The following is an 11,101-nucleotide window of genomic DNA, read 5'->3' as shown; positions in this document are numbered from 1 at the left end:
TCCTTTTATTTTAAGTGTTAGTAAATTGTAGAAACTTGACTATGTTAATGTGATATTTGGATTTAATATATGGTTTGATGTACAAATTATGTATTCAATATTATTAGACAATTTAATGTTTGAGATGAATTTCATTATGTTAGTTTAATTGAATATGTTCATTTCATGTTATATTGATTATAAATTGATTGATGAGATGATAATACAGGAAATTGATTATTGATTGGATATGTCAAACGTAATAATGAATTTTTTTTAACAAAACAAGTTTTTATGATAGGTGAACAATGTATGTAATAAAATGTTATTTCTGAAAAGCATATATTATGATAGGTGCACAATTACTTATCTTAATATATTCGACATATTATGATAGGTGAAAAGATTTACGTCATAAAACACTATATTATGATAGGTTAATTCATCTGCATCATAATATATTTTCTATATTGTAACTGATAAATGAAAATTTGTCATAATACACTGGACCTATTATGATAGGTGACAAAAAGTACGTCATAAAACGCTGAATGTATTATGACGTAATTTTCTGCTACGTCTTATTATTACACTTATATTATTTCTTTTTTAAAGCGAAAAAAAAATATTACTACTAGAGTTAGCTAATACAAAATATAAACCGAATAAAAATTAAGGTTGTGCGAAATATTCGGTAAATTGACGGATATGTATTAATTTTATTTTAAAATTATCAATTTAAGTTATTTTAAAAAAAAATTACAGATGAAATTAAACTATAACAAGTATGATTTTATTATTAAATTAAAGTAATGTTTGCAAAACATAACTTCCATCTGTTAGTGATAACTTCCATGTGTTAGTGATGAAGTTATGAGTATTAAATACAATTTTAATATATATATCTATTTGAATTAAAATTGTGAATGGATGACATAATTTCTTTAAAATTTTTGTTCTTGGTTTATTTACAACAACAAGCTTTGAGTAGAAATCATTTAAAGTCTTTATAATAACTTTAATAAATAAGAAGACTTTTCCTACATGTTGTGTCATTATTAAAACTGTAGGAACATTTTCCTTCACCTGTATTTGGAAGATATGTATAGACCTTGTCTTCACAATAATATCAATAATTCTCAATACTCACTATTACAAATATAAGAACATCCATAGTCAAATATTAGTTACAAAAAATATATTCAAAAAGACTTTAACCAGTAAACTAGACATTTGCACTAGTTATTATAAAAAAAATTAATATTTAATAGTTGATTTTTCATTCATATCCAAACATTAACTTGACTCAACCATAATAATATATTTAATTTTTCAACACTGTCTGATTTTCATAAGTATCCATAACTTGCTTTCGGTTTCCACAATAATCATTTCGACATGAGCTCCCTACTAACATCATATAATTAAAAAAATGTTTGATAGACACTAAAAAATAAATTATATTGCATGAGTGGAAACCACCAACATTTACTTTATTTTCTTCCTTTTTTTCTATTTTCAATTTCAATTCTCTCTCTGATCTTTACCAATCACTTTTTCGTTTGACATGAATAATCACCACTCCAAAGTAGATTTATAATTTTCAAAACTTAATAAAATAAAATATGATGATTAAAATTACCATTGTTTTTAAATCGATTTTGTATTTTTACGGTTTCAATATATAAAGCATTGACTATTTTAGTTTCAATACCACGAAAAAGGGATCATAATAATTTATTTTTTGAACTTAAACAACTAAAATAAAAATTTTAACAAAAAAAAAGAGACCAGCGCTAAATTGATTAAAATTTAAGGATTTTAGTATAAACTTTTTTAAAAGCTTAAAAGGATAATAAATGCGTAATAATCTTAATTTTGAAACCTGTTAATTCAAATATAAAATAAAGTAAACATTTTTCCTTCACAGAAATTAACATTGATTTTAAATGATAATATTCGTAGAAATGTTTTCTGTAAAAAAGTATGGTCAAAATTTTAACATATAGATTTTAGATGGATAATAGAAAAAAAAAATAGAATTTTTAATCTCATTGCTTATAATTTAAGTATGTGTTACTACTAGTTTTTTGTGTCATAATTAATAAAAAAGAAAAGTGAAATAAGAACATGGTGAATGTCTTGTCTCCAAGATATTTTGGGGCAACAACCATAATAGATACACAGAAAAGTGACGGACCCAGACGCAGTTAGCTGCTATTCAGTCAAAGGGTGGGAGCAAGATGGGTTCTTTGGCAAAGAAGGGTCTCAACAATTACGTCAAACAGCTCCAAGAAAACCCTTTGAGAACAAAGGTACCTCTTCTGCGCCTGCATCAATCTCACTTTCAATTTTTGTAATTTTTTATTTTCAATCCATTTTCGTTGACTTATTCATTGGGGGTCAAATTAGGTAATCACTGCAGGTGTAGTATCAGCGATTAGCGATATTGTGTCTCAGAAACTTTCTGGGATACAGAAACTTCAACTGAAACGTCTTCTTCTCAAAGTCGTGAGTTCCTTTTTCTTTCTCATTTAGTTTAATCTTGTTCTACCAAATCCTAAGTGGTATCGTAACCTGATTCTGATATGAGTAAATTGCAGTCCACTTGAGTGATGACGCTTAAATTTCCCTCCCTTGAAAGATTAATATGTGCTATATTTTGGGGTTAATTTGCTCTTTTTTTATGGCTGTTGTATTATTGGCAATTGGGTTTGAATATCTACCAAATTTCAGTGTTGACTTGACAAGTGTTCAGAATATCGTTGCATCTGTTAAGTATGCTAATTGAATGCTATCGGTGGTTCAAATTAGTTGTAACTTATAAGTGATCTTAAAGTTCAAAAGAAAAGAACACAGTCTTACCAGGTTTTTGCGGTGTTAACAGACTCATATACATTGAAATAAAGACGTAATTGCATATTCTTGCCGCCAACTATTGTAATTTTGTGGTTTTAATCCTTAAACAAACGGCTGTCATTATCACATGAACTGTTTCCAATTAGCAGAGGCTTTAAAATCACAGAAATTGAGATATACAGTAGATCTAATTGACACATTTGGAACTCAAAGATTAAAATTGCACATTGGGGATACCGAAAGGGCTCGGTGGACACAATTGAAGTATCGAGAACTAAAATCGCACAAATTTCGTATCAGAGGAAACAAAAATATTAAAAAGTCTAAAACAAACTAAAGTGTGTGCACGTTGATATCTGTGGAAAGGGGAGTATAATTTTTAAATAAAAGGAGAAGAATATATGATTTAAGTGCCGGACTATTTCGGATTTACTTTTTGGGGGTTGGTGTGATAGAAAATCTGTAACAAAAGCTGTTTTTAAAAATGTTGGAATGAGGGTTTTTTTTTTTTTTTTTGGGATAGCATCATTGTATGAATATGACAACTAGCTTGACAATTCATACCTCAACAATCAAATGCTTCCTAAGGATATTTATTGAAAGAAAAACAAAACTGTAAAAGAAAATATAAGGGACCAAACCAAAATCCTATGCAATCAAGAAAATCTATATTCAGGTCAGCCAAACCTATTCCTAAAAAAGTTTTATGTAATACTAGAAGGCAAACTATTAAACCAATGAAAATCCTATTTCATATCCACCTCAAGTTAGCTAAACTATCCACACATTTATTTTCTTCTCTAAATATGTGGAAAACTTTAAAATTCAAGCATTTACTTATGGCAATGTTTCGAATCCATCTACCATAATAACAACAAGGAACAATATTTACTTATGAAATGAGTCTTTTAGTTATTAACATGTTGCTGCTCATCTTGATGAACTATGCCATGCCCAAATAGATAGACGAAGTAGCAGCAAGTGGGCTTCTTTCTTAAACCTGTATGTCTTAATTTAGTTACTACTACTACTACAGTTATGAGTGACTTTCGCCTTTTCTAGTTATATACTTATATTTAAGCATTGGGAATTATATATCGTTTATTGCATGCAGCTTTTTGGAGCCGGGTATATTGGACCCTTTGGACACTTTTTTCATTTAATACTGGACAAAATATTCAAAGGAAAGAGAGATACAAAAACTGTGGCCAAGAAGGTAAAACCGCAAATCCTTCTGTTCTAAGTTTTCACTATATCTATCAGGACCTGAATTCAGGCATTGCAGTTGGTACCATGTCCTCAGTCTGCTTTTCTTACAGTTTTTGCTGCATTAAATATCTGCTGACTTAAAATGCTATAATGAATTGAATCTTAAAAGAAATTTCTGATCATATTTATTCCAGAATTTATTTGTAATTAAATGGATGGGTTTTTTATACCACCTTTCTTAACCCAAATGATAGAAAAGTTTAAGTTATCCTTTTCTGTAATTAATTCTTCTTTCATCGATCTTTTTGTTTTCAGGTTCTGATTGAACAGTGTACATCTTCTCCTTTGAACAATCTGCTTTTCATGATTTACTACGGATTAGTTGTTGAAGGTTAGTCATTTTTCAACATATAACTTCTTTATTCACATTGAAGAAACATGGAGTACTCCAAGTAAGATACAGTTGGAAAGCAGGCAAAAAGAATATCTCTCATCAATGTGAAAAACAAGATTTCCAACTCTGACATCCCCTGCTACTGTTTGTTTACTTATTAAAAAAAATGAGGCTGTCCTAAAAGTGATGTACGAAATGAATGGTATACTTGGTTGGTGAATTGTGTGCTTATGTTTATGATGGAAAATTGGATTTCAGGCCAACCTTGGGTGAATGTGAAAGCTAAAGTTAGGAAGGATTATCCATCAGTGCAGTACACTGCTTGGACGGTAATATTTCTATTTCAAGTGTAGAAAATGACAGAATTTAATGAAAGATCAATTTTTTTGTTTTTAATTTTAACATTATAACTCCCTTGACTTGAACCACAGATCTCGCCAATTGTGGGGTGGATAAATCATAAATTCTTGCCTCTTCATTTCCGTGTTGTTTTCCACAGCGTAGCAGCATTTTTCTGGTACGTGTATTTTGTTTTCCTTTCCTCTGATTTCCTTGACTTGTTAATGATTGTTCCCATTTTTGCTATAACAGCATGTAAATTGAGATAATTGATTGTGTGCATTTTATTTTAGGTCAATATTCTTAAATCTTCGTGCACGATCTCTGGCGTTGACTAAAGCCTGAAGCAAAGAAGAGTACTGATCATAGTCTTTGAAGTAGATGCTACTGTTTGTTGGGAGACTGTTAATCTTTCCAGAGCGGAATATAGAAGTTTAGAATATAGATGCTTTTGGACAAGGGTTGATTGATTTGGTTTTCAACTGAACTGATTGTGGTTAAGATTGATTTTAAAGTTGTGTGATTTATGTTTGAATGTTTTCATTATGAAAACAAGTTAGTAATAAAAATTGGTATAAATTTGTTATTCAATGTAAAACTTGTTTATAAAGTTGCTTGAATTTAAAATGATTATAGATTCAGAATTAGTTCTTTATCATAGATTCATATCGGAGAAATTAACTTCAAAACAGTTTAACTAGTGTTTTAATTGAATTGAACACACGCTTTACGCTCATCTGTAAATGTCAAAAGAATTTTGGAGACAAAACAGTAACTACGCAGCTAATTGTTCTAGGCAACTATCTAATGATGAATATATTTTTAGGAAAAATCTTTTTTAGAGGAAATTAATTTTATGGAGTGTCATTAGCATCATTTAATCTAGTTTGTTGTTATCCAACTTGTTAAGTCGTAAAATTAGCTATGAAAAGGAAAGAAATTCATTATCCAGTTGTGAAGTGAAGTTTGATAATAATGTTTGAATACCAGATAAACATAACAGCACAAATGCATAATTGATGAACATATCTAGTATTATAAATAGAGCATTGTATCATTTGGGATTTTATGGACTTCTACGAGAAACAGCATCGATGAAGGGATTGAAGCATCGCACAAGAATAAAAAATCCCAATGTTCTTGTATTGTCTTTTGTCAAAATCTATGTTTTGTTAAATCCTCAGAGGAAGATGAGTGGCACTTGTTCTATTTCAAGTCACGTGGAAGTTGAGACAACTAACTCTTCGTGTTAGGTTAGGCTTCTAATTTATTGAGACAACTCCACCTGCTTTTCATGGATGTTAGGAAGTACATTTACCCAAAATAAGGGGTCATTGACTTGTTGGCTTATAAATTTGACAAGTATATACTGATATAAATCATATTTTTGCACTGACAATTTCAACAAAACAATTTAGAAAGACGTGACATGGTATGAATACTAATATACATACACTTGTCCTATAATTTTTTCTACAAGAAACTTTAGAAAATAGACAGAGTATGACATGATATGATTATTATTTTTTAAGTTGTGATTAAATACAATATCCATCCTTTCATTTCCATTGACATCAAAATTTAATTGATGCGAAATAGTTCCAATTGATTAAACATTTTCAACATGTGAATTTCAGTATAACCAAAATTTGATAATCACACTATACATTTTTTATGTCTTTATTATTAAAATTTGAATTTTAGACTAGTATAGTAAATATTTTTATATGTTGGGAAATATATGAAATTATACCAAGTATAGCTGGTAAAATACTTCCTGAAAAACTGAGGTATAGTATTCAACTTGAAAAAGGTGAAGGATATGTGAAAACAAGAGAAATATTTGCCTTATTTTACTTAAGTTAATCAAAAGTTATAATCACAATGCGCAGGGATTTTGAGGAACTGGTCAGAAAATGAAACCTCTGACCCTATTGAGTTATACCTGACAAATATGTACAGGCATTAATTTCAAAGTGATAGTATCTTGTAAACAACCGCGGCACTCTACAGTCATCAATTATGGAAAATCAAATTTACTCAACCCACGTGAAAGAATACAATAAATGTGAAAAAAAAGAAATGGACTGAGTTATACGTTCTTAAACTCTGTCAAAATGTTTTGATTAAGTAAATGCATGGGAATGCACTAAAATATTAACCTTAACCATGTGTTTTAGTTTATTCTGGAGGCTTATGTATGTTTTATTATAGCAGATATTATTATCATATTGTGGTTGTTGGTTGTCAAAAAAGAAAGTTAAAACATTCAACTAGATTTCGCAGGGTCATTAGCTAAACTCTTCTTCAGGGCACAATTTATTTTTTTTAACAATTTCTTTTCTGTTGGTATTACAGGTTTACTCGTTATTTCTGTTGAAAGTCAGCATAGGAGGGAGAAAAGCAGAAATAGCCAAAATGAAAGGACAAGTAGTTTTCAATGCTCAGAACATGTTCAACCATGTTGTGAAACTTCTCAATTACATTCCACCTGCTTATACATATATGCATGTGCTGTAAGAGAAATTGGCACAATTCAATCCCAAACGTGTCTTCAATCATATACTATTACTGGTTAAGGCCTTCATAAACAAAAAGTACTGAATATTGATAAAGTGGTGGTAATAGCACATGGGAACCAATATGCTTTCAAGCAAATGTTCTTCTTTCTCATATTTCAGTCCAAGAAGGATAGCTGTATCAATCGATGTTCCGAAGATCAAGGTAAAAAACATCTCCACTGCAAGGCTTCCTAACAGAAGTCTGGTGGCAGAATTGGATTATCTACATAAATACATTCCAACCACCACCACAACTCATACAAAAGAAGATCCTTACTACTCCAAAATCAACACTAACGATTCTACAACATCTGGAACAAGCACACCAAATTCCATGGAGGAGGTCAAGCTTCATTTGATTATGGACGTAGTAGCAGATAGAATAGAGATGCACAAGAATATTGGAGCACAGCGTGACAACTGGAACCGCCTTCTAGTGACATCTGTTAATATGATCACTCTTTCTGCTTCGGCTATGGTTGGGCTTGCAGCTGCTAGTCCAAGTGGAGCACATATTGTGGCCTTGAAGGTGTCCTCCACAATTCTTTATATGGCAGCCACAGGGTTGATTTTGGTGATGAACAAAATTCAGCCATCACAGCTTGCAGAGGAGCAGAGAAATGCTGCTAGGTTGTTCAAGCAGCTTCATGGAGAACTCAGAACAAGGCTTTCTCTAGGGAATCCTAGTGAGAATGATGTTGAAGAAGCAATGGAGAAAGTGCTTGCATTGGACGGGGCCTACCCTCTTCCTCTATTGGGCTCAATGCTCGAAAAACTCCCTCGAACTGTGGAGCCAGCAGTGTGGTGGCCTAGACAGAAGCAAAGGAGTCGAAGAAAAGAAGAGTTGGGAGGGAAACTGAAAGGGAAAAATGGATGGGATGCAAGGTCAGAGGCTGAAATGAGAAAGATTGGGATGATTTTGAGAAAGAAGGACATGGCAGAGTACTTGAGGTTGGGTAAACAAGTTTTGAACTTCAACAAGGTATTAGCAGTTTCTGGTCCTCTACTATCTGGCCTTGCAGCATTGGGTTCGTGCTTTTTGGGTTCTGTGAGTTCATCTTGGCCAGTGATGGTTGGGGTTATTGGAGGAGCTTTGGCAAGTGTTGTCAACACATTAGAGCATGGGGGGCAAGTGGGGATGGTGTTTGAGATGTATAGGGCAAATTCTGGTTTTTTTAAGCTCATGGAAGAGAGCATTGAACTGAATATTGCTGAAGAAGATCCTCATAAAAGGGAAAATGGGGAATTGTTTGAAATCAAAGTAGCTTTACAGCTAGGTAGGAGTCTCTCAGAACTCAGGCAATTTGCTGCTGCAGTTTCATCATCTCATGAGGAGAGGGATTTTGAAGAGTTTGCAAGCAAGCTTTTCTAGTATTATTACCAATTTTCTTGTTAGTTGTAATTGTCAAGCTTTCTTTTGTAAATATTCTCGTAGCTAGAGAATGCTTGTGAACAGTTTGTAGCAAGAACTATTTTATTACTATGTTCGCTAACTATATTAAGCTTCTTTTTTTTAAACAAAATTTCTACAGTTTAACGTTGCTCCTATTATTCATTAGCCAGTTGTTAGCTTAGATCCACAGCAAATTAGTTTTTGATTTAATCAATTGCATTGCCTCAGAGCGCTGGAAACAAGTGCACGTGAACCAGTAGTGTATATTTGGCATCGCGACAAAGATGAATGTGACTTAAAAAGTATGCTTCCCATTTCGACAGCGTGGAATTTCAGACGTGTTGATAATGCTATACTGGAACATACAAGTTGAATACTAAATATTAAATCAGAATGGTTACATCTGTTTATGTCGAATGGTTCTTCTTCTGGAAAGCTCTTGAAGCTATCTGCAATGATCTTCTATAAAGAACAAAGCATAATGGTAAAGATAAAAAATTTGAAAATATTAAAATAAAAACCTGGTTTGATTCTTATTTTAACATGTAAATGAGTGAAATACGACCTGTGTAGTTATCTACTGGAATCAGGGATGACAGTCACAGATAAACTTCTAATCGCAGGTATTATCTTGATTTATCTTTATAAATGACACATAATTAGAGATTTGCTGACAAAGTATAATCGCAGGTATTATAACCCGAAGCAACGGTCAGCAACAACACTAAGAACCCTAATTAGAAATTTGCTGACAAAGTATAATTTGAAGAAAGAGTCAGTGTAAGATGCCCGGAGTTCAACCTTTCAGTCTTTGAAGTGTGTAGCTTATCCTTGTTTTCCCAAGTTTGATGCCATTACCTTTGGCAGCGTTGCAAGTTTGGTCTATGCTAAGTTCACCACAACAGTAATCATCTACTTCAAATTTATCCGTAGGTTTGAAACAGCAGTAAGAAGTCTTATATTATATATTAAGATAGAGAAAATATAACTAAAAAGATTCAGACATTTATTTTCTTAATATTTTGAGTGGATAAAGGTACTATTATGATATTTTATATAAATTTATTTACTATTAATTGGTGTTGAATCTTTTAGGAAAATTTAACAATGATATCAATGTGCTATATTCAATAAATATAATTCTCTTTTTATCATATATATATATATATATATATATATATATATATATATATATATATATATATATATATATAAAAGAATAAGAGAAACATTCGTTTAAATTTCTATGATCATGATTTAATCGACAAGAAACCACCACAAAATCCTAAATTAAGAACGTGAAAACCTAATCATTATCTTCCTCTTCTCGATAACAATAACCAAGCTACAATAGTGCCACCACCGTGAAATGCCTTACTCGTCTTCCCCTTCATCACGAATCGTGAAATCATGACCCCCAATCTCTCCTTGTTCAACCTCAATCATGTAACCTGCACAGAAAATTCTAACATTCTAAATTAAAAAATTCCTAATATGCAAAACTCCAAATCACACCATTACTCCACCATGTTTGTCTTCTACACTTCTACTCTTCAGCTTAAATTTAACTTTAACTTTTAACATTGTTACGTCAATTAGACTGATGTTGTCACGGATTACTAAACTGTATAAATCACTTAACATTAACTAAAGTGAACATTACGCCGTTAGCGCGCCGTCATTAAAAAAGATCAAATTGAATCATTTTTATAAAAGATGAAATCATTTGAACAATTAAAAAATAAAAAGATCATTTTGAACAAAACTAATAAATAAGAAATCAAAAAAGAAAAGGTATTAAACATTAAAAACCCTCATCGATTATTCCCATGTTCCAAATATACAAAACATTATCAGTTAATAGTACCTCAACTAAGGTGTCTGTTTCTCCTTCCAAATTATGGTAACTGTCCTAACTGAACTGAATTCTTGTTAAATTATGGTCATGCTACTTTTCTACTTTTCTTTAGAAAATGAGAAAAATTATGCATTAATTCTCTAACTGCATAAGCAAAGTAAAAACATTTTAGTTCTTTAGAAATTACATGCTTGGAATCCAGTTCTCATTCATTTTTGTGTACGCTACTCTTCATCCAACATAACATCAATTAAAAGCAAAGGGAAACAAATGTAAATAATAAGTTCGAAGACTAAGTACGATAAAGGTAATAGAAAATCATTTGATTTGTAATGCAAACTATTAGGGGCACAACAAAAAATAATTAAATTTATTGAATTTTTGTGAAAAAAACTCAATCTGTGCACGAATTGATCTAAACATGTAAATACAAGATAATACCATGGAAGCGATGCAAAATCAGAAGAGTTAAAAACCTTAAAAAAGGGAAACTACGAGGACTTAGTGAC

At 31.3% G+C, this 11,101-nt stretch overlaps 2 protein-coding genes across 2 annotated transcripts; both read left to right on the top strand.

Annotated features, from left to right (window-relative positions):
* Window positions 1-2,128: 2,128 nt before the first annotated feature.
* LOC108318735 (peroxisomal membrane protein PMP22) lies at window positions 2,129-5,371 on the top strand. The gene is made up of 7 exons (XM_017556447.2): window positions 2,129-2,294; window positions 2,392-2,490; window positions 3,953-4,054; window positions 4,363-4,438; window positions 4,700-4,770; window positions 4,873-4,958; window positions 5,074-5,371. The coding sequence occupies exons 1-7, from the start codon at window positions 2,223-2,225 to the stop codon at window positions 5,123-5,125; spliced, it is 558 nt and encodes a 185-aa protein (XP_017411936.1). The 5' UTR covers window positions 2,129-2,222; the 3' UTR covers window positions 5,126-5,371.
* Window positions 5,372-7,126: 1,755 nt separating this feature from the next.
* LOC108318727 (probable F-box protein At4g22030) lies at window positions 7,127-8,835 on the top strand. Its single transcript, XM_017556448.2, has one exon. It carries the CDS (start codon window positions 7,412-7,414, stop codon window positions 8,711-8,713), a length of 1,302 nt encoding a protein of 433 aa, XP_017411937.1. The 5' UTR covers window positions 7,127-7,411; the 3' UTR covers window positions 8,714-8,835.
* Window positions 8,836-11,101: the final 2,266 nt, after the last annotated feature.

The sequence above is a fragment of the Vigna angularis genome, chromosome 6 (assembly GCF_016808095.1).
Source record: "Vigna angularis cultivar LongXiaoDou No.4 chromosome 6, ASM1680809v1, whole genome shotgun sequence".
Lineage (NCBI taxonomy): Eukaryota > Viridiplantae > Streptophyta > Magnoliopsida > Fabales > Fabaceae > Vigna > Vigna angularis.
This window is presented reverse-complemented; position numbering and strand designations above follow the sequence as displayed.

Excerpts from the sequence above, each read along its gene's own strand:
- LOC108318727 (XM_017556448.2), top strand. The coding sequence starts at position 7,412 with ATGGGAACCAATATGCTTTCAAGCAAATGTTCTTCTTTCTCATATTTC.
- LOC108318735 (XM_017556447.2), top strand. The coding sequence starts at position 2,223 with ATGGGTTCTTTGGCAAAGAAGGGTCTCAACAATTACGTCAAACAGCTC. Across the intron at positions 2,295-2,391 it reads AAAACCCTTTGAGAACAAAG|GTAATCACTGCAGGTGTAGT; the intron begins GTACCTCTTCTG and ends GGGTCAAATTAG. Across the intron at positions 4,055-4,362 it reads CAAAAACTGTGGCCAAGAAG|GTTCTGATTGAACAGTGTAC; the intron begins GTAAAACCGCAA and ends TTTTGTTTTCAG.